The sequence below is a fragment of the Xenopus laevis genome, chromosome 2L (assembly GCF_017654675.1).
Source record: "Xenopus laevis strain J_2021 chromosome 2L, Xenopus_laevis_v10.1, whole genome shotgun sequence".
Taxonomy (NCBI): Eukaryota; Metazoa; Chordata; class Amphibia; order Anura; family Pipidae; genus Xenopus; species Xenopus laevis.
Genome location: NC_054373.1, coordinates 141411050 through 141437073, shown reverse-complemented (window position 1 = coordinate 141437073; position 26024 = coordinate 141411050). Strand labels below are relative to the sequence as shown.

The following is a 26024-nucleotide window of genomic DNA, read 5'->3' as shown; positions in this document are numbered from 1 at the left end:
AAAAATCTCCTAAAATGCCTTTTCCCTTTATTAATGTTTAGATTGCTGCATGTCAACACATTATATACGGTGATCCTGCTTAATCAAAAAAACCTTCTTTCCGTGATTAAGCCGGATCACCACATGTAAAATGTATTAGATTTTACCTCATTCTGAAGCAAACTGGAGACAATATATATTTTTCTATCTTCTCTAAATCCCCCAGACTGTACTCCAACTGCAGCAGGGTGAAAAAGTAACTGCTGGAGCTAAAATATATATTACACCTCAAAGCCCTGCCCCAACATCACCACTATAACAGAACACCTTTAACAGAAGCCTGTAGGACAGTGGGCCTCTGCAAATAAAGTGTGTGAAGTTACAAAAGCATGTAGTCCTATGGACTTCTGTAAAAATCAATCTATTAAAGTAAAACTATACCCCTCAAACAATGTAGGTCTCTAAGAAAATATATTGCATAAAACTGCTCATATGTAAAACCCTGCTTCATGTAAATAAACCATTTTCATAATAATATACTTTTTAGTAGTATGTGCCATTGGGTAATCTTAAATAGAAAACTGCCATTTAAAAAACAAGGACCGCCTCCTGGGATTGTACCATTCACGGTGCACACACATGAGCCAATTAACAGACAGAGTTTCTTCCACGCTTCTTCCTGTTACAGTCAGAGTTGAAGTATTTCTGGTCAGGTGATCTCTGAGACAGCACACAGACCATCACAAAATGGTGGTTCAAGGCAAGAGATGTAAAAGCACAATATTTACTTAAGTATATATTCCAGTTTGATAATATTATTTAATATGCCACTTAATTTGATATAAAATATCTGTTGCTGAAATATTCATTTTGGGGTAAAGTTTTCCTTTAAGGAGGGCAAGGCTGGGACAGGCTTTAAGGCAGGAGCTGGGTAGTTTACAATAGATGGCAAACAAAACAAATAGGGCTATCCGGCACTGGGCCAAAAAAAAACAAAAAATTTTTGTAGAATTTAAAATTTAAATTTTATGGCAATCAGACCAGCCTGGATCAACTTATACTATGAGCTATAAAGAAGTATATACAATCTATTTTGTAGTAAATAATAAATACAACAGACAATTAAACGAGTTGTGTAAGATTTATTCCTTTACAAGTATGATTATATACAAATTAGTACCACATTACTGCTAATTCTTTTATTCTTTGCTCATTTAAATATTGCCAGAAGAAGGAAAAAACAACCATTAAGTTTTACAAGAGTTAAAAAGAGTTAAACATTAAAAAAAAAAATTGCACTGTTTGCTAGGTCATACAGATATTTTCAGACTAATAGAGCTTAAAAGGCAGGTCAGGTGTGAATATCTGCAAATTTGCTGGGTGACTTGCAAATGAAGAGTTCATATTATACCTTAAAGCAAATGTGCACATCAAAACCATCCCTTAACTGTACAAATATCAGAATAAACTAAACCACAGTCCAGTGCCCTATCATCTCCAAGCAACTAAAGATGATCTGATCATTTACAGCCAAATCTGTTTGTGAGGGAGTATATTATTCAGCCATAACTTGGCCATTGCACGCTTCTGAAAAACCTGGTGCTACATGAGCCCCATCACTGCATTTTAGACTGTGAACCATGTGAAAAATAAAGTACTTGAAAATTTTAATTAATATGATCCAGTGTAAACTCAGCTGGTTGGGCCAGATTAAAATAATATTACGTAAACCAGAGTTACTCAACTTTATAAATAAATGGAAATGAAAAGAATGCAACAATCCTGCAACTTACCAGCGCAGACACTATATTCAGCACTACTGCACTGAGAATTTCTTTTCTTCATCATAAAATGACACTTAACAGCCAAATGTCGCACAGCCACTTTCCAAACATACCTTAAATAAATCTAGAATTAGTGAATAGTCAATTGGGTACATGCCATTTAATACACTACTTTTTATTTTACACTAACCACTGCCTTTTGTTGTAGCCCTGAGCTCTTCTGAAACATCTTTATACATGTTTCTAGGTTAAATTTAGGTATTTGAGGTGACTGAACATGCAATATTAAACAGACTTTAAGACGTTAATAGATGTGTACATTTTGCTATAACTGGTGGAAGCAATGTCATGGAATGCAATGTGTAATAAAAGGTGTAAATTGTGACCCTTAAAACATTTCTTCTGTTTTGGGTCACATTTTCTTTTTAGTACGCTAAAACCTTATTTTTACATTACTAATTTGTTACACTGAAAAAATTAGAATAAAACACCACACTTGAAAGCTGAAATAAGGAAGAGGAAAAACAAATACTTAGAAACCTATTCTGGATATTATATGAGATGAATGTTCAAAAATGGTATGCAAATGCCTTTTCACTAATAATAAAACCCTTCCTTAGAAAAATTACTGCACACAACAAAAAGGTAGGGCTATACTGTTGTAAAATGGTTGAAGACACGTTCACATGATCAATTTAATGCTCGCAAATCTGTGTCTCCACAGGAAACTTATTAGCAAAGTGCCGAATTGTATGGCAGTTTTCAGCTTCCCGTTTGTGGAATCCTGTATTTCATGAAAGAAAAAAAAAAAAGAAAAAGAATGAAAAAGATTAAAACAATATTCCATCATTAAACAAAACCAAAATATAATACACAATTAAATATAATGTCCTGAATCAAAATGCCTATTTCATATGTAAGCCTATAACCACCCCCCATCATGCTTCAGATAAAGGCCATATATACAGATTTAGGGCAATGGAACACAAGAATAGTTGCCCACAAATAACTTTAAAACCTCTTAAATATTTTTATGCATGCATTTTAGCTGCTTAGAATTACATTCTATTTTATTTCGATGTTTCGGCTCCTAACTCAAGCCGTCCTCAGGAAGTGATAACACACACAAACAAAACAACACACATATTTAAACCATAAGATGGCGCCAAAATCAAATGATGACGTCATCATCAGGAAGTGCTTTTCATTTGTGATCATATTACAAGGTGAACGACCCAGCAGTGAATGGGTGTATACCCTTAGTGACTAATCAAACCCCGTGAGTGACAGCATCAACAGGACATACCTGTTTTATGGTAAGTGTCTAAAGAAGGTATATCATACGTGCCCCTGTGTCATAAATGAATCCACCTCGACTCTCTCTGCAAAAGTAATAAGTCTCTATTCCCACCTCTCTTGGGGACAGGTATGTGATCAATAATCATGTGGCGAAACTGTGGTAACTTAGGCTTGTGAAGCAACCAATGTTCCGAAATAGGTTGATCAGCCTTCCCTGAAGACAAAGCCAGTCTAATAGCACTCCTGTGGTTGTTCATTCACTCACGATATGTAGTGGAGGCTTTTCCTACATAGTGGAGTCCACATGGGCACCATGCCATGTAAAATAAATATTATTTACAATTACAGGGCTGTGCCATGGGTGCCAACATGGCACCAGCCTATGCCAACCTCTTTATGGATTACTTTGAAAAAAGGTTTGTGTTATGTAATGATGAATTTAGCCCATTCATCCACACTTACATGCGCTATGTGGATGACACCTTTCTTATCTGGACTGGCACTATGGAGAAGTTGCATGAATTTGTGGATTATTTTAACACTGTACATCCCACAATTAAATTAACATTAGAAGTGGGTATCACTGAATTACATGTTCTAGATGTCAACATTTAATATGTGGATTCTAAATTTGTTACTTCACTTTACAAGAAGCCAATGGACAGAAATAACTTAATAAGGGCCACAAGCTTCCATCCTCAGGGTTTGTTTAAGGGACTGCCTAAGAGCCAATTTATGAGAGTTAAGCGGATTACTTCCACCGATGATCTCTTTAAACAGGAATCATTACAGATGGTGGAAAAATTTGCATAAAAGGGTTATAATACTTCTAATTTAATGGCCATCCGTGATGAAGTAGCCACCATTCCAAGAAGCAACATACTGGCTAGAAAGACTAGTGGCTATAAAACACAACAACGTATCCCCTTTATTACATCTTTTGATACTAACGCCAAATCCTGCAGGAATATTATTCTCAAACATTGGGGAATTTTACAGGTGCTAAAATTAACCTGAAAGGCTTTTATACCTGTGACAGTAAGGATGTCATCTACTGCATTAAATGCCCATGTGGATTGGCATATGTGGGGCAAACCAGTAGATCTATTAAAATCAGGCTCAATGAGCATAAGTCGACCATTCGAAATGATTGCCCCCCAATCGCATCAGCACAAACTAATCCAAAACATAAGACCGAAAAAGAAACTGTGAAATACAAAAAAGAAACACATTTGGCAACACACTTTTTTAACCATGGCCAACAGGTCTCACAGGTTCGGTGGATTTTAGAGAAGGTTACGATTAAACAAGGGGTTGATAAAAAGAAACCTTTACTACATAGGGAATGTTTCTGGATCTGGAAATTGCAGTCCAGACACCCTAAAGGGTTAAACAAAGAATTTAATATGTCCTGTTTTTTGTAAAAGTTTGTTGTAACATTTCGTATATATTTCTTACAGATAATCCAGCAACTCTAATATTCCACAGGGACAGATACAGACCCTAACTTCCTCTCCCTCGTGTAGTGTAAGATAGTAACAACTTGACATTTTGTAATAATTGTAATTTACTTTGGGTCATGCAACAGGTTCTTCTCATTTTGTAACAACTTGTAATTACTACTTGTTACAATGTACTATTTACAGGGGTTAACCAGCCAAAGTACTTTTTACTTTTTTTGATGGGATATGGGGGTTTGGTTGATTTTATTGGTTGGTTTTAAATTACCATGTAACACTAAGTGGACCATTCGCAATGAATTTAGTCAATTGGACTGTGACTGGTTAAAATGAACTATCTTAATTAGCTACACAAGGGGTGGTGTTACATAGCCTTGTCTTACACTTGTCTGTATGCTTGACAAAGGGGTTTACACTGAAACTTTGCACTTTACAAATAAACACAGCAAGGGCTTGTCCCTGCTTGATTTTGGACCTGTGTGCTGGTTGTAACTATTACACTTACCTGTATTGGAGGATACCAAAGCCTTCTTCACCGAGCACCGGGCTTTCACGATACGGAGAGCCACGGTGTGCAAGCTGGTAGTACTACACTATTCACCATGCCATGTAAACCACATGGTCTGTGGTGCACGTCATCCTGTGTGCTATATTGAACTTATGTCCAGTCCTAGGATGAGTGAATTGGGAGCCCTGTAACATCCCATTACACGTAAAACAGCTAGCACACTTGAAACAGACATTTCTTAGGGGTCTGTCTGACCATGTCCCTCCTGCCTTAGGGGTTCTCAAATCCGATGCCAGTCTACCTTTCTTTGAGAAGAAGACTCCACTAGTGGCATACAGGAGGGGCCATAGCCTGAGTGATCTACTTGTGAAAAAAAGATTTAACAGATACCCCTAAGGCAGGAGGGTATGCTTCACAAGCCTAAGTTACCACAGTTTCGCCACATGATTATTGATCACATACCTGCCCCCAAGAGAGATGGGAATAGAGACTTATTACTTTTGCAGAGAGAGTCGATGTGGATTTATAAATTGAACACATTGGTTCCCCATGGACTAAATGAAACTCTTCCAGTGTCTCCCTTCTACTAATGACTACTCCAATTGATAGACTTTGATTGACTTTTCCATTGAAGAGCGCAAGAGGTTACTAGCCTCTTAACTTAATGTTGGTCTATGAACAAAAGTTTTTATCCACCAGTGCATGCAAGAAAATAATACGATACCAGAAAGTACAGTCTGGATACTTTATTATTACTTAATTGAGACAGTTTCGATCACTGATTGAGCCTACCACCATTGTGTCACCTTTTAGTTACACGTATACATATGGATACACTATTGAGACGTATTGGCTAGAATTGAATACTTAGCATTCATTATAATGATTGGTGATTTCACATTTAGCGTACTAACTCTTAGGTTATATTTTTCCCCTCAACGGACGATTTGGGTAGCGATTGAAGGTCTGCCTTGATTGGGGATACGTGCCTCCGAGCAGGAGTAATAGAACCCTGGATGGACATGTGGTTATACACTTGTCAGAGCGCCGAATACAATACCCCAACATGGCCTTGAGTGTGGATATGCTAACCTTATAATGCCTGTCACAACCGAACTAATAGACCATACTCTATACTTGTGAAATATGTGGCTTATGGTTGGACTGAGAGGTGCGAGTATAGGTGCCTGTTGGTATTCTGTGCTGTGGACCGATCTGCTCAGAGAATAGGAAGGAGGCTGGAGGTCTTGTTACAGCGGCACAAGCAATGGCTAAGAAAGCCACGGTAAGCCGCTAAGGTTGCGTGACGGATGAACTTACACTAATGGCACGAGACAAATGGGGAAACATGACGTGACGATGAGATCAGTGCAGACTTGTTGCGGGTAGGCGCTGACATATTGAAGCGGAATAAAACAGGGTTACTCCGGCACAGATCGTAGGTACGTGTTCCACACATAAGGCGAAACATCACAAAGATGCATTTGATGAGGTCCAGAGGGGTAAGGAGCTATATTTATGCGAAACACGCTATGCAATGTTTTTATGCACACGCAGTAACGAAGAGGATATTTATGACACTTAACATAAAACAGGTATGTCCTGCTGATGCTGTCACTACTTTTAAGTCTGTCACGGGGTTTGATTAATCACTAAGGGTATACACCCATTCACTGCTGGGTCGTGCACCTTGTAATATAATCACCAATGAAAAGCACTTCCTGATGATGGCGTCATGATTTGATTTTGGCGCCATCTTATGGTTTAAATATATGTGTGTTGTTTGTGTTATCACTTCCTGAGGACGGCTTGAGTTAGGAACCGAAAAGTCAAAATAAATATGATTTGATTTTTTTCATCTTAAAAGACCTGGAGTGCGGTTTCTTTGCTATATGGAGATATATATATATATTTCTTTAATAACAGAGGCGCACCAAATAATGGATTCAGTTTGGGATTTGACTGTACTGAATCCAACCCCTAAAATTCAACTGACTTTAAACCATGTGACAATAAAAGGGGCAGGTTTTTGCACACTTAAATTTTTTTGTTTCTGGGATTTTGCAGATATAAATTAGGGTTCGTATTTGGTTTGGGATTCAGTGCACCCGCAATTAACAGGTGAAAAAGTGCCATTTGCATGTAAAACTGGAAAACCATCTTTGGTAAATACCTCGAATAGTTTCCTTGCGCTGGAGTTTATAAGTGTCCTTGTCACGACACAGACGGTAGATAAAGAATCCAAGCTGGTCAACATTTTCAATGCGGTCAGTAACAATCATCTGTTCGTGAACCAAGTAGGACTGTGGCAAGTAAGTTCCAGCCTGAGAAAATATAGATTGTTACAGCAATTTATAAATATTCTAGTTGCTATGGCTATATGTACACACTTATCTCTTTAAGCTATTAAAATTAGGCTTGTCAACTTGAGCAAAAGAATACATAGGATAAATTTACATCATGTTAACTGTATTAAGTGAACACTTGGTAATGTATGCTATATTCTGAACATTCATGATTCATTCATAGTATCCCAGAGAAAACATCCTTTTAGTCAAATAAGCAAAGTGGGGGGAAAAAAGAACAATTGTAAACTAGGTCAGCTCAGTTTTCATCTTTTCATTCAAGAAAAACTTTTCCCAGTGCAGGTGCAGTCAATGGCCACCATCCATTCGTGTACTGTAGGAAACTTGAAGCACAACACCGGTTTATGTTTATAATAAAAAAAACTTTATTTAGTACATATGGCAACATTCTGGGTACAAGCTTGCGAAAAGGCCAAACAGGGCCTGAATCGTTGCTGTACCCAGATCGTTACCATATGTACTAAATAAAGAATTTTTTATTTTAAACATAACCGATGATGCGGTTCAAGTTTTCTACGGAAAAAGAACAGTAACAGAGGGTAGAATTAATGTAATTTAGGAAGGGCAATAGCATTTTATCTGCCACATTGTTAAGAACACCCAAACTTAATCTATACACTAGTGATGTGAGCTCAAGTCAGGAAGTACTCAACCTGCACCCGACCCTAACCTGCACCATCTTGCTCTGTATACTTCTGTGCACGTCCCATGACAGGTAATCTTTGAGAACAGTGGAGGAGTGTACTTCCCCAGTATGACCCACACCCAACCCTAACCCGCAATGGTCGGGCAAATTTCAACCTGAACCTGCCCAAACGGTGGTCAACCTGCGGGTCACTATGGGGTTGGGTCAACATGAACATGACTACTATACATCTAAAATTGTCCTCCATTGCCCTGTGATATAATTGCCTGAAATTTGCTTGTTCAAGTATGTCAGACATGCATTGCTACAATTTCAGGCAAGATCTACTTAACCAAATACGAAGGTAATTGTTATATACTTGGGGGGGGACAGCATTTCAGTATAAAAGAGGTGATAAAAGACAGAGAGAGTGCTGAGTGTACTCATGCAGTGACAAAATGCTGAAAGCAAAGGGCTGAAGAGAGTGGGTAAAGGTTCCAGAAAGGGGTTATGCTTCAAATACGATTTATCTTAGTTTTTTTACATTGTTACAATGCCCGTGTTTGTGAAATGTCAGTTATGGGTGGGTGGTAGCAGAGGATTAAAATAACAGAAAAAAACAGGCATGAAAAGACAATGAAAGTGGTGGTTCACCTTCAAGTTAACTTTTAGTATGTTACTGAATGGACTTAATTTTTTATAGTTTTTAAATTATTTGCCTATTTTTTCTGACTCTTTCCAGCTAAAATCAAATGTCCTGTAAGGCTACAAATGTATTTTTCTCCAATAGACAGCACTCCAATTATAGTAAAACCGTCTTTATTATTTATGGGACAGCAGCACAATGCACAATTTACTTTAATTGGAGTGCTGTCTATTGGAGAAAAATACATGCATGGTGGAGAAACCTTGTGAACAGGTCTCTGGATGTGCACCCAAGGATTAATTGGCCAAAACAGCAGGAGCGGTTTAATTGTAATTGTATTTGAAGGCTACAAATGTAGTTATTTCTACTTTTTTTTTTTTTTTACTCATCTTTCTATTCAGACCCTATCCTATTTGTATTCCAGTCTCTTATTCAAATTTGTTAGGGTAATTTCGAGCCTAGCAACCAGAATGCTGAAATTGCAAACTGGAGAGCTGCTTATTCTTATAGAATAAGAGCAATTTTCATTTTTAACCAGAAAAAAGACAACTATAAACACTGTTGATTGTATAGTCTGTATCATATCAAAGTCTGTCAGGGTATATTAGTCCATCTCTACTTTACCATTTAAAGTGTATACTAGTCTGTGAAATACTATATAACAGTAGTATATAAACAGTAAAGAAACAAACCTTAATGTTAAGAAGCAGTTCCAGGAAATTCTTTGGTGGCATAACAATGGATGTGTTCAGAGGAATGACGTAACACTTGTTCAGATTGAGATCCAAATATGCAGTCAGTTTCTGACAAAACAAAAAAGTTTTAAAATCACATAGATTCTTGACTTGGCTTATGCGGGAAATTATACTAAAACCGTGGTGAGAAAGATCTTGTACCATGCAAGAACACATACTTACATACATTTAAAGGGAATGTTGTGCCAAAGAATGAAACTTCTTTTTGCAAAATTAAAAAAATAAATAAATGTATGCATGTATAAATAAATATATGCAGCTTTCCAACATATAAATCATTGTATCATAGTAGCATAGTAAGTAAGGTTGAAAAAAGACACACATCCATCAAGTTCAATTGGCACTTTTCAATATGCTATTTTTAAATGTACTTATGTCCAAAATGCCTTACAAATTTGTTTTACAACCCCCCCCCCCCATCTTCTTCAATCTATTAAAGGCACTGAAAAAACCTATTGCCCCCACCTGGGGATTTTTTTCTGAAAAAATAGGTTAACAAATAGGTTCATTCAACCCTGCAGTGAGTTTTGTGCATAAGGGTCATTATGTTGAATTTATCTGGAGTGTTATTTAAATCCATTAGGCTAATGGATACCTGCATGTTATGCTACACTACAGCTACAAACAAAAATCTTCCACCACTTGTAAATTGCAGTATGTGGATGCTGGAAATGCAAAAAAATTTTGTTGTTTTTTTGTTTTTTTTAGAAATCCCATTATAAACTGCCATATACTGTAGAAGCCTACATGCAAACTGACACATCATGCTCACCCTGTGAAAATCATGAACAATGTCCACAGGGTCACTGTCAGCAAATTCTGGAACAGGCACATTGATCAGTTCAACTTCTTCTTCTTCCAGGATTTGAATACTCTCCCTAAATGAATGGTAGCGGACTGGAGTCTCTGCATAAGGCTCGGTAAGTGCAGCATCATCCTCAAGGTATCTTATTCCACAGAAGTAAACACCACGCTAAGTTTAAAAAAAAAAAAGGCAGAGTTAGTTAAAATATGTATTTAAGAAAATATTTTGGTCAATTTAATATGCAAGAACAAGTCAGCTTCTGGTTACTCTAGCAGTCAGCACAGAAAGTGTTAACATCACACAAATTCAAATCACTTAAATGGCATTCTGCCCATGGGGGGGTAAAAAAATTCCACTGTCCGATTTGTGTGCATTTTCACGGAATCATCCGACAAGCATTTGCAAGACACAAGTTGTTTTAAGTATTATGCAAATGGCAAGGTGAAATACAGATTCCAGACTTTAGAGTAGGATTCTATTTCAATGACCAATTATTATCATCATTTTATTGCCTGTTAATGCCTTAAACGGTTTTCCAGCTCCTACATGACTTTAGTCCTGCTTCCTGAAGTTTTATCTGCATTACTGAAGTTAACATTTTCTTATGTTTGGACTCATTCTGCTGTGCCTTCACATTGTGTGCATTCAATCTTCTATTACACAGGCTAGTGACCTTTATGTACTTGCCATCCGATCTTGCCTTTGATCAAGGTCAGCCAGAGAGTCAAAATTCTTCCTTGTTTCTTGATGCAGTCAAAATGTATTTTTAATCAGATATAGTTTGTTTTGAATAAAATAAGAATCACAAACATTTCTCAACTGATTTCTATTTCTGCCATATGAAATTAAAAGGATCATTTTTTATTTTGCTCAGCTTTTCAAAATGTGAATGGAATAATTTATACTGCATACACTTTAATGTTTATACTTAAAGGGATTCTGTTCACATTTTTATGATTAACTCTATTTTTAAATTACAATGTTTACAGTGAAAATATTTCACTCTACCATTTAAATTCTTATTCTTGAACCAACAAATGTATTTTTTTAGCTGCAATATTGGTGTGGAGGCAGCTATATCAGTGCTTTGTCCCTGATTCTTTGAGAAGGACCCAGCACTTGGGGGCAAATTCAGTAAAGCGCGAAGCGGCTAACGCAAATTTGCCACCGTGACGTCATTTTGTTACTTCGCCGATTTATTAACTGGTGCTGGTGTAAATTTGCTAGCGAAGTGGACCTACTCTAGCACTACTTCGCACCCTTACGCCAGGCAAAGTTGCGCTATGGCGAAGGGACGTAACTACACTAATTCACTAACGTGCACATTTTACTGAACGTTACCTCTTGCGCCAGACTTGCCTTTGCCACCTCAGACCAGGATAAGTGCAATAGAGTAGATAGGGATTGCTTCAAAAAAAGTTTAAATTTTTTCCCAAGTCCCAAAAAATGCTGGCGTCTTTTACTTTTTTAATGGTGATAGGGTCAACTTCGGATTTTAGTGAATTAGCAGTGCCCTTGCGCAACTTCGCCTGGCGACGTGTGGCTAAGCCAATGCTGGCGCAACTTTGAAGGTAAGTAAATTTGCCCCATGGATGGAACTGCTTTGAGACTGCTATTGTTTCTCTTCCCATTGTATTTAACCTAGGTCATGGTGCTATCCTCATGTCTACCACTAGGTGGGGCTAAAAGCAATGCAAACAAATCCTTCAGCAGAGGTTTCAGGGAGCTGCTATCTGGTTAGCTGCCCATCTTTCTGTTGATAGGCTGCTAATGGTCTGTTGGGGAGGGAGGGGTTGACATCACTCTAACTTCCAGTGCAGCAGTAAAGAGTGATGTTTATCAGAGTCATATGACCTGAGGGCACCTGGGAAACTGACAATATGTCTAGTCCAATGTCAAATTTCAAAATTAAATATAAAAAAAAACATCTGGTCTTTTACAAAACGGATTTCAGTGCAGAATTCTACTGGAGCAGCACTAATAACTGATGCATTATGAATAAAACATGGAAAAAATGGAATAGGTGCACATCATCAATAGATATGACAAATTATGACAGAAAGGATGTCATTGCCTGATGTGTGGTTTAAAGTACATTCTTTAACGACTAAACTCAATGTCTAATTCATGGGTGCTCAAAAGGTAGATCGGGATCTACCAGTAGACCTTAGCTGGTGATCAGCTTGTCAATATCATCCTCCTATTTCATTCTTTTAATTGAGATATTTATAACAGTTTATTTATTAAAGTTACATAATAAATAATTGTTAAACATAGCAATATACATTTGCTCATAAATCAATATATTATTAAGTAATGTTTTTAATGGAACAGAATGCTAACAATGATTTTATCAATGTAGATCATAATGGGACAACATCACTAAAAGTACACCCCCTCCTTAGTAAAGTATGGACACTCCTGGTCTAAATTAAAAAAAAAAGTAAATTAAGATGTGAATCAAGCTACTGAACAAGCAATAGTTTGTAGAGAATATGGTACATAACATTTTCTCACACAACTTTTTTTCTACACTGGGGGAAAACCACAATATATGTATGCCCATTATACAATCAAACTTGCATTTGGAGATCATAGTTTCTTCTTGTAATTTTGTGTTATATAGTTTGATGAACTGCCAAGCATAATAGTGGGCAGTATTATTATTTCCATACCTGCATAGCAAAGTATTTGTAGAGATATGCACTACCCAGAACGATGCCAGCGAGCATAAAAGCTAGGCCAAAGCACATACACCAACACCATGCCCTTCTTTGACCAAGTGGCACAACATCTTCAGGCTCCTGCAAGTAGAAAGATATGGAGTTGTTATTTCAGTAAAAGTCATTGTGACAATATGCACTGCATGATAACACCATTTTGAACTTTATTCTAAAACTATTGGTATAATGGCAGCAAGTTACACAACACATTAATAAACAAGGATACAGCATAATAGGAAGCAGGGCCCTGCGCACAAGTGCTTACAATCTGATGGTGTTAAAAACATAAGGAACATAAGGAAGATGAAAAGAATTGGTGATTTAGGATAGGCTGATTTCTGATCATTCATGGTGCATTGCATATGCTTCTCTAAATAGGATGGCCTTTAGGGATAGTTTGAAAGTTTGTAGGAAAGGGCAGAGTCTGATAGAGTTCCACAGACAAGGCAGATAAGATAAGAATTAAAGGGCACCTATCACAGCCAAAATCAAACACATTAACAATCTGACCAGTACAACCTAAACACGTTTAATCAAACTACATATATAGTTTTTTGGAAAAAAAACTGCAGGTTTTACAAAATCCCTTACTTTGCCAAATGGGTTCTTTCAGTGAGGGAGGCCATACTGAGACTATCACGGTGACTATAATATACACGAGCATGCTCAGGTAGTAGCACTGCCTTGAGTATTCTATCCAGAATGCCTTGTTTCAGTAAACTCCTCGACTATAAGTATCACTAGATTTCCCTATCTTGTCCCCTGCTGGTGATGTTATTATGCAAATGAATGCCTTACGTCCGACTTGCGCCGGCTAAAATGAAAAATCGCCTGCGGCATGGCACACATGTCGCTTCGTATTCCGAAGTCTAGTTTTCTCCAAAGCAATAGTGAAATCAAATTGTACATCTTTCAGCAGACACACACACTTTCTTTCACCCTTTGTCCCAAGGTCCTGTGCCTTGTTGACATCTTTGATTCTGTCCTTCACTCTTCATATCTAATGATTAGGTTACAATTTCTAAAATATGACCATCACACATATAAGCCAACATAATTATTAGCCACTCTCTCTTATCATGTAAATTATTGACTTCAGTTCTCGACTAACTGTCCCCTCCAAAAACTGTCCCCATTCAAGTTTTTAATACACACAGCTGCCAGGTTCATACACCTCACAAACTATTTTAATTCTGCCATGCCACCGTATCATTCACAGTCAAACCTCTGACCCTGCTGTTAAAGGAATAGTTCAGTGTGAAAATAAAAACTGTGTAAATAAATAGGCTGTGCAAAATAAAAATGTTTCTAATATAGTTAGTTAGGCAAAAATGTAATGTATAAAGGCTGGAGTGAACAGATGTCTAATAAAACAGCCAGAATCCAACTTCCTGCTTTTCAGCTCTATAACTCTGAGCTAGTCAGTGACTTGAAGGGGGGCCACATGGGACATTTCTGTTCAGTAAGTTTGTAATTGATCCTCAACATTCAGCTGAGATTCAAAAGCAACAGATATGACCCATGTTGCCCCCCCTCAAGTCTCTGATTGGTTACTGCCTGGTTGCCAGGGTAACCAGTCAGTGTAAACCAAGAGAGCTGAAAAGCAGGAAGTAGTGTCCTGACTGACTTGTTATAGATCAAATCACTCCAGCCTTTATACATTGCATTTTTGGCCAACTAACTATATTAGAAACATTTTTTATTTTGCACAGCCTATCTATTTACCCAGTTTTTATTTTTACACTGAACAATTCCTTTAAAAGCAATTCGCTTCACCCCATATATCTGGTCTTAATAACATGCATTCAATAAATCTTTAATCTACTGATCTCTTCCTCAACAACCTTGCCCATCCCCACATCTTGTGTCTCTTAAAGGGATCCTGTCATCGGAAAACATGTTTTTTTCAAAACGCATCAGTTAATAGTGCAACTCCAGCAGAATTCTGCACTGAAATCCATTTCCCAAAAGAGCAAACAGATTTTTTTATTTTCAATTTTGAAATCTGACATGGGGCTAGACATATTGTCAATTTCCCAGCTGCCCCCAGTATCCCTTTAAGGTGGCCATAGATGTTAAAATTACAATCCAGGAAAGATTGTTGGTTTCAACACACGTGTAAAGCTGAATCGTCAGATTTACAGGAAGAAAAAATAGAATTCTACCTGTATCTGATTATTCGGCTCTAACAATGGCTGATGTTCGGGTGCCTTCAAAGGCACCTTATCAAAATTTTCCAGCCAGCCCAATTCACGAGCCAACCGATCATAGGACAATTTGTTTTGCATGATATTATAGGTGCATCTATGGCCACCTTTAGTTCCTACTCCTTTTAAAGTGTAAACCCTGAGTAAGGCCATCTTTACTTCCTATGTTGATCAGTATCCGTATTTAGCTTGATTATAGTTAATGAATACATGCTTGTATTGTACAGCACTACTGCATAAGTTGGTGCTTTATAAATATATATTAATAAAAGGATTTGGGAAGGGATCACAGACCCACCAGTGGAAAACATTATAAACGAATCCAAATGCTAGGGAATATAGAAAGTTGGGGGAAGAATAGTCTGGCTCTCTGCTTTAAATTGTATCAGACATCATAGGACTAAAATCATATAGACTGTGTAGTACCTGAAGTAGTAAGATATAGAAGACAGATTCTAAGAGACACATGAAATTAAAGTCACCTCTAGAGAAACCCATGTTGTGGAGGTTTGGAATGAAGAAGAAATGTGTTAACTAGAGCATATAGTCATGTTCAGTATAATTTATCACACAGAACCAGTCATTTAATCCCTTTAAGCGGATTTTTGGAGCAGCCTGATATTGTTTGTTTAATGAAAATACTGTTCTGCCCATTCCTGAATTGTCAGACACAAGGGGGCTCATTTATAAACACTGGGCAAATTTGCAACTGGGCAGTAACCCATAGCAACCAATCAAATATTTGATTTTATTGTTCAACCTGCAGTTGGCAGAAAAAAAGCCAGCCACTGATTGGTTGCTATGGGATAATGCCCATGTGTGAAATTGCCCACTGTTAATAAATGAGCCTCAAGGTTTTCTTTGCGTAGCGCCAGTGTACAATAGCGCATTACGCTTACTTAGACTTTACTTTCTATTTATGCAGCATTTACAACATAACTCAGTATTCCCTCACTTGACACAAATTAGTTGGACTTTTGCACTTCAACAGTTACACAGAGCAATCTTCACAAGGTGAACTCCTGAGTAAATGCATCAGGCTTGCCAACTGGCTCACCTAGGAACGTTTTAAGTATACTCCATATAAACTATAACTGTATGACTGGTGATTGATGTATCATGTGGCAGAGCCAAATGCAGCAGGTTTTGGCGAGAAATACATGAATGATCTCATAGGTCATTAAATGATCTAATGATCCCAGTTAATTGTCGTGATTAAAAATGGCATTGTTCCTTTCCAATCCATTCCTTCAACGCCACAGGAGAGGAGTAATCCTCACCACTACAAATCTATACATTAGGCTAAACGAAGGGAAACCCCATCTCCACTTCCCCTTAAAACATATTGTATTTAATTAAGACTTGCTTATAGATTTCAAACAGCGTCACTGTAACTTAAAGGGGTAGTTCACCTTTGAGATAACTTTTAGTCTGATGATTGTCTGAGACAATTTGCAGTTGGTTTTCATTTTTTATTATTTAAGGTTTTTGAGTTATTAGCTTTCCATTCATCAACTTTTAAATTTGCATTTTAAGCAATCTGGCAGCTAGGGTGCAAATTCCCCTAGCAACCATGCATTGATTTGGATAAGAGGAATACGAAAGGGGCTGAATAGCAAAATGAGGAATACAAGTATACAAGTAGCAATAACAATACATTTGTAGCCTTGCAGAGCATTTGTTTTTTAGAAGGGGTCAGTGACGCCCATTTGAAAGCTGCAAAGAGTCAGAAGAAAAAGCAAATGACTATAAAAAATAAATAATGAAAACCAATTGGCCATTCTATAACATACTAAAATATACCTTACAGGTGATCCCCTTTAACGGATTACAATCTTGCTGTTTAAAAATGAAAATTGAAAGGTCAAAGAGAATCCGCGTTTTGTTTTTTTTTCGGTTGCTCTTTTTATATCCTCTTACAGTATTATGGCTAATTGGCATTAGGGGCTTCTAGCTGAACTAATTCTAGTGCCTAAAAATAGGCGAGTGAAGAATGAAATCTTTTTTTAGGCTAGATACAATTTCAATGTAGTATATTGCTCTAAATGTATTTACAGAATAGCTCCCCTTTGTTTACAAAGTATCATATAATATACAAGAGCCATGAATATCCTGTAAATTATAACCTTATAAACAGTGAGTTCTGATGTCATTTCTGTCACATGACTCCCTGAAATTTGTGTATTATAATTAGGGATGCACCGAATCCACTATTTTGGATTCGGCCGAACCCCCGAATCCTTTGTGAAAGATTTGGCCGAATACCGAACCGAATCCGAACCCTAATTTGCATATGCAAATTAGGGGTGGGAAGGGGAAAACATTTTTTACTTCCTCGTTTTCTGACAAAAAGTCACGTGATTTCCCTCCCGCCCTTAATTTGCATATGCAAATTAGGGTTCGGATTCGGTTCGGCCAGGCAGAAGGATTCGGCCGAATCCGAATCCTGCTGAAAAAGGCCGAATCCTGGCCGAATCCCGAACCGAATCCTGGATTCGGTGCATCCCTAATTATAATAAATAAAGTACCCCCAGTAGCAAAATGAGGATATTAGAAGTTACCGAGGAGTTCCATGACCTATATAGAACCACTTGGCCTTCGGCTTCGTGTTTTTATATGGTCATGAAACTCCTCGGTAACTTATAATATCCTTATAATTTGCAAGATGGGGTACTTTATTCACTATATAATACACAAAAGCCATGAATATCTTGTAAATTATAAATCAAACAGTGACTACTGATGTTATCAGTTATAAACAGTCAGTAGTATTATGTATTATAATAAAGTACCCCTTGTTGGAAAATATGAAAATATTAGAAGTTACCTCGGAATTCCATGACCTGTATAAAAGCACTCGGCCGAATGGTCATGGAACTCCTCGGTAACTTATAATATTCTTATAGTTTTAAAATAGGGGGTAGTTTATTCACTAAAAGGTGGCTTAATGATGTCATTGGTTAAAATTGGAGCTTAGTGATGTCATTTCTGTCAACTCAGAGTTCCATGACCTGGACAGGCCTTTGGCCTAGTGTTTTTACATGGTCATGGAAGTCATCAGTAACTTATAACATCCTTATATTTTACAAGAGGGAGTACTTTATTTATTATATTTTTTGCAAGTAAATCTTATTTTATTGTTGACTGCATTGGCTTGTTCAAGTGGCCCTTGCCTAGACAGCCTGTATTCCCATCATTGTGACCTAAAGGGGGATATATTGGGGAAAGATCTGCTCATTGGGCGACCTCGAGAAGAGCGGATCTTTCAATGTATGGCCATCTTTAGGCAGTTACTCAGCCTTATGTTTAATACCAGTAGTACAGATGCACACCACTGTCTGTCCGCTGCACGGCCATGAAAGTTGTTATAACAGTGAAGGACATAATAAACTGCTGCCAATTATTGTAGCCCCAGATAAATATGACATTTGTTCAATTTTTGCAAGCCTTTTCTGATTTTTTTTTATTCACATGTCCTTTAAAGTGGTAATTTTGTTTCAAAATAGCACAAAACTCGCTCTCCTGCAGCAGTTGCTTATTAACTACTACACATATGGGCTTTATCTTGGATACCAACTGTTTAACAATCTCTTTGTGTCACTTCTAATACAAACCTCACATTTGACTGATTTTACATTTCACTAATGATCATTAATTATTTTTTTTAGAAATAGGTTAAAGTTCTACAAGTTGCTATATGTATTTGTGTATATTAAGCGCTTAGCCATGTCAGCACCTACATGATATTTATGAGTAACTACAGCTGGAACTAAGGACAACAGGAACAGCTAATATAAAAGGTTATGTTGCAGCAATAGAGATGCACAAAGGCATTATTATAATAATGAAACATTAAGTATTATTTTAGATTGTGGTTTGCAACTGAAGGCAAGAACAGTTGTGGTCAATTATCTGTTTAACAGCTACCTAAAATAAATTAATACAATATAACTACAGAACTATAAAAATGAACAGGACAGATAAAAGTCGGCAGCTTATTGGGCAGTGTATAGGGCCCTCCGACAGGCTTACCCCCAAAAGTCGGCCAGACATTGATTGGGCGGATCCCGTCGGATTTTTGTTGAGGTCCTCAATGCAACCACCCGTATTCTCCTTGTTGTGATCCGATCATTGGGCCCTAAGGCCCACAATCGGATCAGCCCGATATCTGATTGATGGTCATCTTTAGACACTTTGGGAATCAGATTCATGAAATGTTGAAACCACCCACAGGCTCTGCAGATAATCTTTTAAACTAGTCAGCCTATATTATCTGCTCTTTAGGGTGATGATGGCACACATGTCCGTGACATGGTAAGATATGTGGCACAAGATCAGTCTGTAAGCACACACGCTGTGGGTTTTGAGAGCAAATACTAAAGCATGCATTTTCATGCCAAAATCAACTCTGTATATGAGCTGAAAGGCTGATCCAGTGCCTGCCAAATATACACATACAGGGTCAGGAAAGAAGCAGATTGGCGTTTTCCCTGATGTGCCATTAGCCTTTGTGTTAAGCGACTCTTAATCGGACACCGCAGAGGTATTGCTGCCTTAATATTGTTTCCTGGTATCAGAGAGAAACAAACACATATGGTGCCCCGCCCTATAATACTATGCTTAGTATTTTACATAATCTCTATACTCCTGTTGCCCTATTTTGGCCTAAAAGTGCCTTTCCATTGATCACACTGTACTCTCATACCCAATAAGATATTGCTAAGTAAAGGAGGAAGTGCAACTTCAACTCTCTGCTGCTGTTTAGCAGGTTCTAGTTAAAGTAAAATTGATTCATTAAAGTCACACCACAGGGTTAATACTCAAAGACCAATGAGACATTATTATATGTGATCAGATACAGTCCTGTTGTTCTGAATGTGAATATCCTCAAAGGAGTCCAGGGACAACTGTGAGAAGACCCCTTTAAGGTTATCAGATAGTGGCCAGGATCCCTTCAGTGGAATCAGGGAGCAAAATTCTAAAACTGAAACCCTTCAGTACTGTGATCCCTCCACTTTAGACTACCTCCTGCTATCAATCATTTGTTGGGCCACAAACCTGCTCTTTCTAGCTTAACCTTACTATCTTACATTCTAGAATGTATTCCTGACAAATGCTTAAGGGAAAACTATACCCCCAAAATGAATACTTAAGCAACAGTTTATATCAAATTGAATGACATATTAAAGGGATAATGTCATGGGAAAAAATTTTTTTTCCAAAACGCATCAGTTAATAGTGCTGCTCCAGCAGAATTCTGCACTGAAATCCATTTCTCAAAAGAGCAAACAGTTTTTTTTATATTCAATTTTGAAATCTGACATGGGGCTAGACATTTTGTCAATTTCCCAGCTGCCCCTGGTCATGTGGCTTGTGCCTGCACTTTAGGAGAGAAATGCTTTCTGGCAGGCTGCTGTTTTTCCTTCTCAATGTAACTGAATGTGTCTCAGTGGGACATGGGTTTTTACCATTGAGTGCTGTTCTTAGATCTACCAGGCAGTTGTTATCTTGTGTTAGGGAGCTGTTATCTGGTTACCTTCCCATTGTTCTTTTGTTTGGCTGCTGGGGAAGAAAGGGAGGGGGTGATATCACTCCAACTTGCAGTACAGCAGTAAAGAGTGATTGAAGTTTATCAGAGCACAAGTCACATGACTTGGGACAGCTGGGAAATTGACAAAATGTCAAGCCCCATGTCAGATTTTAAAATTGAATATCAAAAAATCTGTTTGCGCTTTTGAGAAATGGATTTCAGTGCAGAATTCTGCTGGAGCAGCACTATTAATGGATTCATTTTGAAAAAATTTTTTTTTCCAATGACAGTATCCCTTTAAAGAATCTTACCAAACTGGAATATATATTTACATAAATATTGCCCTTTTACATCTCTTGCCTTGAACCACCATTTCGTGACTCTATCTGTGCTGACCAGAAATACTACAACACTAACTGTAACAGGAAGAAGTGAGGAAGCAAAAGGCAGAACTCTGTCTGTTAATTGGCTCATGTGACCTTACATGTGGTTTGCATGTGTGCACAGTGAATCTTACGATCTCAGGGGGCGACCCTTATTTTTTAAAATGACAATTTTCTATTTATGATTACCCAATGGCACATACTACTAAAAAAGTATATTATTATGATAATGGTTCATTTACATGAAGCAGAGTTTTACACATGAGCTGTTTTACTCAGTATCTTTTAATAGAGACCTACATTGTTTGGGGGGTATAGTTTTCCTTTAACGACTAAACTCCGTTCATGGGGTCCCTGTTCACTGACTGTGTCACTAAACTTGCTGACACCAGGCTCCCCAGACAAATTCACCTGGGTCAGAAGATGGAGGCCAAGGGGAAGAACCACCCTTCACTAAATTAAAACAATGGGTTGAAAAACAATGCTACACCTACTAACGGTAGATCTACGCTGGAGATTTTGTTGGATGTTATGAGATCGACAGATTGCATCCTTCAAGTGGAATGTAGTTGAATATGCTCAAATGTAATAGAATTGAGATTAAATGTTATGTATAAACTGCATGAAAGATGAGCCATTAGACACAACATAACTGTCAGCAGAAACCACCACTTGCTGCACTTTGATCCAACAAGATATGGTCTGATAGACGTTTGCCTCTTATTGATATACACTGAATATTGGATGTAGAGGTAAAAAAAAATGCAAGTTTTGCTAGAGCTTAGGATAGGCCAACTAGAGACATGAATTGGACTGTCAGGGACTGCCTAATATGTGACAGATAGACCATATGACGTCTCCACATTAGTAAGACTGGTCTTGACCATTAGGATAGAGAGTGAATGTCTGTTCCAGATCTAAGTTAGGAAAGCCCTATCAAAAATCTAATCTTGATAGATTAAAAGACAGTACTCTAGTAGGCAAAGCCACCAATAAAGGGACCTTAACTGAAAGGAGAATTAGTAAAAGTGCTCTGAAGTTTAACATACTGCTTTTATATCATACTGTTCAGCTGATATTGCACAGCAGTGGTGTCCATATCAGCAGTATTTTAAATTGGACCCAATGTATGCATGTTCTAATTCTTAGGTGTAGCAGCACAATGCCAAATTTACTAAGCTAAATATATTTAGGCTAGGACTACAGGCTAGGGGTCCATGCTTTGCCCATTGCTACACAATTTTATTAGAGGTTTTTAAAAATGATGTACTCAGGAAATACGTTTATTGAGCACTTGCACAAAGTCACCACAAATGTCACAAGTTGCCTTCTATGGTGCAAGGAGCTACCACTAAAAATCTCCAGTATACAGAACGTTACAAGGATTCTATGAGCCCACAAAGCCAGACAGAGACTGATGGTAATTCACTTTGAAACAATACCAGCTAATATAAACTTGCCTATGGTAGGTAGAACAAACAACCCCTTATGCGCTAGCAAGACATATTAGTGTTTTAAGGTTGGATGATCAGTTTTCCATTGGCTGACTCGGGTCTCCTTAACCACAGCAAAGGTCAAAGATATCTAAAGTGACTTCTGATTTATAATTTCATTATATTTCTGTCAACTGCAGGGATCATTACCTTTTCAAATACAGGAGCAGTAGTTAGAGGACTGTTGACAGAGGAGAGAGGACATGTTGTGGCCTGGTTTGGCACAAATGTCACTCATTTCAGGTTAGAAATGCTGCAAGGTGTTCTGGCAGTGCTGGTTAGGATGCAATATGGCATAAACAGCTTGCAAGAATAAGCAACCATGAAGCAAGAGCAGTGACATCATTTTTGCGCCCCCCCCCCCAAGATTTCTTCACTTAGCTTAACCCTCCAGGGCACAGGCTTGAACATGCTCAGTTTGCTCCTCCCCTCCCTGCTGTAATCTGAGCAAGCAGGGAGAGACTCAGGCAGGAAGTGATGCCTAAGGCATAGAGGAGGGGCAGCCAATATTCGATTGATAGCTGAGATTGTTAAATGAATTTACAACAGCTATAAATGCTTAAATTAAAAAAAACTATTTGGATTTTATGTTTTTTACATCTGGGTGGCAGGTCCACTTTAAAAGGGTTCTAAAGTCAAAGTATTTTAACTTAGATTTGCTTTTTGTATGGCATATACGGTACACCTATTTTGCTCATATTTTATACAAAAAAAACTTTTTTTTTTTTTTATGAAGTGTTTGTAGTTGACAATACTTAAAATTCTCTTTTCTTTCAGTCTGCATGCATCCCAGTAAAAGCCGCCAGCCATGTTTATTGTGCTGGGCATTTGATGGCTGTCTAACTTTACAGGCAATGTTCCCCCTAATGTCTTTTTGGCTGTGTGTGCAGAAAATCTATATTTTGTGCACCTTGTGCACAGTTTTTAAAAACTGGTTTGCTCATTCAGAATAAGTACAAAAGTACACAGACAATTATTTGAGCACACAGTGTTTACTTTTACTAAAAGAATTTTAATAGATGTATATTGCAATAGGGGTATATGCCTTGCAGAAGGCAAATATAAATTAGAATATTTTGCCTTTAGAAACCTTTAAAAATGTCTCATTAGTAATGGACACTGCTTTTATCGTTTATAGAATACATCCATTGAGGCAGACCTTTCTTTTTTACTGCATTACTGAGACACTGGCAAGCAATTTCTGTCATTACATAAAGCTATTAATTATTACTGATAGTCGCCCATATTGCAAGATGAAATCATCGGACAAAGTACATGGGCACATAGCATGATATCATTGAATGGCATGCGCTCCTGGCTGCAGCAATAACAAATCAGAACAAAGATGTAGGACAGGGCTGCTCCATGGACTCTTTTGCGTTTAGAAAGAAGCTCCAAAAAAGAATGTATTTTACATTAGAAATAACTTCAGTGTTATAAACTCTTAAAAACGGTAACACCTTTGGTTGACACTGTTCTGTATAATTTCTGTACTGTGCTCTGTGATCACTTCATGTCTTTGTTCAAGCTACAAAAAAGACTGCACATAGGCTGCTCCTTCTACAGTAGGCATTTCTAGTCTGCTGAAGTGCTGATGTGTTGGCATCCATCCAACAAGTCCCAGAAGACTGGGGGTGGAAATGTAAAGGATGGCTAGAACAATGAGAGGTCCCTTTTGCAATTATTCAGTTGGGAATAGCTACCAGAGCATTCGAAAAGAAGTCCAATTCTGTTATCAAAATATAAAAACGATTTTGTATGTGGGACTTGTACACCTATGGCATCAAATTATAACAGAACATTTGTGTGTTTTGTACGACCATGTAGTGTCTGTTTACAAAGGAAAAAAGTAAAACAGATCCTTGGACCACAAACACAGCATTGACGAGAAAATTGGATAGAAAGGCATGCATGGATTGATCTTATGCTTGCACTTATTATATTCATTGCCCCACAGAGATGTACAGTGACCACTGGCAGGCATGGGCAACTGCCGGCCAAAGTGATCACTATCAATGTACAATGACCTTAATGTTGCATAAGGCAAAGCTGTAGGACAGCTGTCATCACTATCGGCAGAATCCTTTCAGTTGGGTTTCAATTTTGTCAGAAGTCCAATTTAAGAAAAATTTATATATCTTCCACGGCACCTACTGTTAAGAGTATATACAATAATAATACATTTATGTTGTTTTATATCACGGCTAAATTGCGGCAGACAGACACAGCTGTTCTTGTGAAAAAAAAGAAATCCTAGAAGCATCTCTCCGAACAGCTGGGGAGCCTGTAGATGAACAGCAGCTGGAGGGCAGCATGTCTTACCAGCCACACTAAGTAATGTCTGTCTTACCTTGTTTTCAGGTTGTGCTATACAACACCAGCCTATTAAACATACTCAGTCACGTACGTTAGAATTCCCTGAAACTGGAACACACTCGGATTTCATTTGATGTCGGGGAAAGGGGGTACAAGCTGCCTTCCTTGCGGCTTATCTAACATGACCAGCAAGTTCAGGCTGTCCCCTGTGGAACAGGTTCTACCAGTTTTGCTGACTATAGAGCTACATTCAAGCAGAAACAAGATGGGATCGTGCTGGACATGAACTTGATGCTTATTTGCTACCATTCCGTGGGGAACTAGTGAGCCAGTGAGGACAGGGGCTGTCTGGGGAACAAGGGGATGAAGAAAGGAAAAGGTGCATGAAGGGAAAGAGAAAAGCAATCCGTGAGGAAAGCAGCAGGGACTGGCAGTGCTGCTCCCTTGTCAGCCATTTTAGAGAGCTTATCTCACTGCTGCTCTCTGTAGCAATCCACCATTTTATTTTGCTTCTTCATCTACAGCTGACATGTCAGGAAAGCACAAATACGCTCCCCATTATTATAATAACAATACTTGAATATAGAGAGGGATCCCAGTGATGTTGTTGCCAGGCAGTATTTAGTGACAGCCTGAGCCCCCAGCCAATAGAATTCATTACACTTAGAGCTGCCGCCCAGATCCCACAGGACAGGACCCCGCGAGTGGCCCCTAGAAATACTACTGACCAGGGAGCAGCAGCCAAGACACCTGCATGTAGTTCCAGCTCCAGTACTTATTAGTAAGCGTCATTTGGCTGCCAGACGTTGCGCAAGGATAAAGACTGCAAAGAAACTGGAGGGCCGCACGGTTACCTCCCTCAGCTTGCAGACTCTGGCGCACCAATAAACTCCGGCTCTCGCTGCAGTTGCGCCTCTTCTCCTGCAGGGGGACCATGGTGCAATAACACCCAGTCTGCTGCCCTAGGGCCCCTTAACTCACCTTGGCCTCGGGAATGATCAGCACCTCGTTGTTCTCATCTTCCTTCTTTCCGTCCTTTTGGCCCAGCGTCGAGTTAAAGGTTAGCTTCACCATGGTTGCGGTGAAGGGGTGCAGAATGCGAGGCAGCCGAGCGACTCTCTTTCGCTTTGTGTATGATCTGCCTG

The 26024-nt window shown here is 38.2% G+C and overlaps 1 protein-coding gene across 1 annotated transcript; it reads right to left on the bottom strand.

Moving 5' to 3' along the window:
• Positions 1–1101: 1101 nt before the first annotated feature.
• itm2b.L (integral membrane protein 2B L homeolog) lies at positions 1102–26024 on the bottom strand. The gene is given in 6 exon segments (NM_001086913.1): positions 1102–2547; positions 7204–7354; positions 9360–9470; positions 10195–10395; positions 12903–13031; positions 25861–26024. Coding segments are annotated over 6 exon segments (774 nt in total). The 5' UTR covers positions 25954–26024; the 3' UTR covers positions 1102–2458.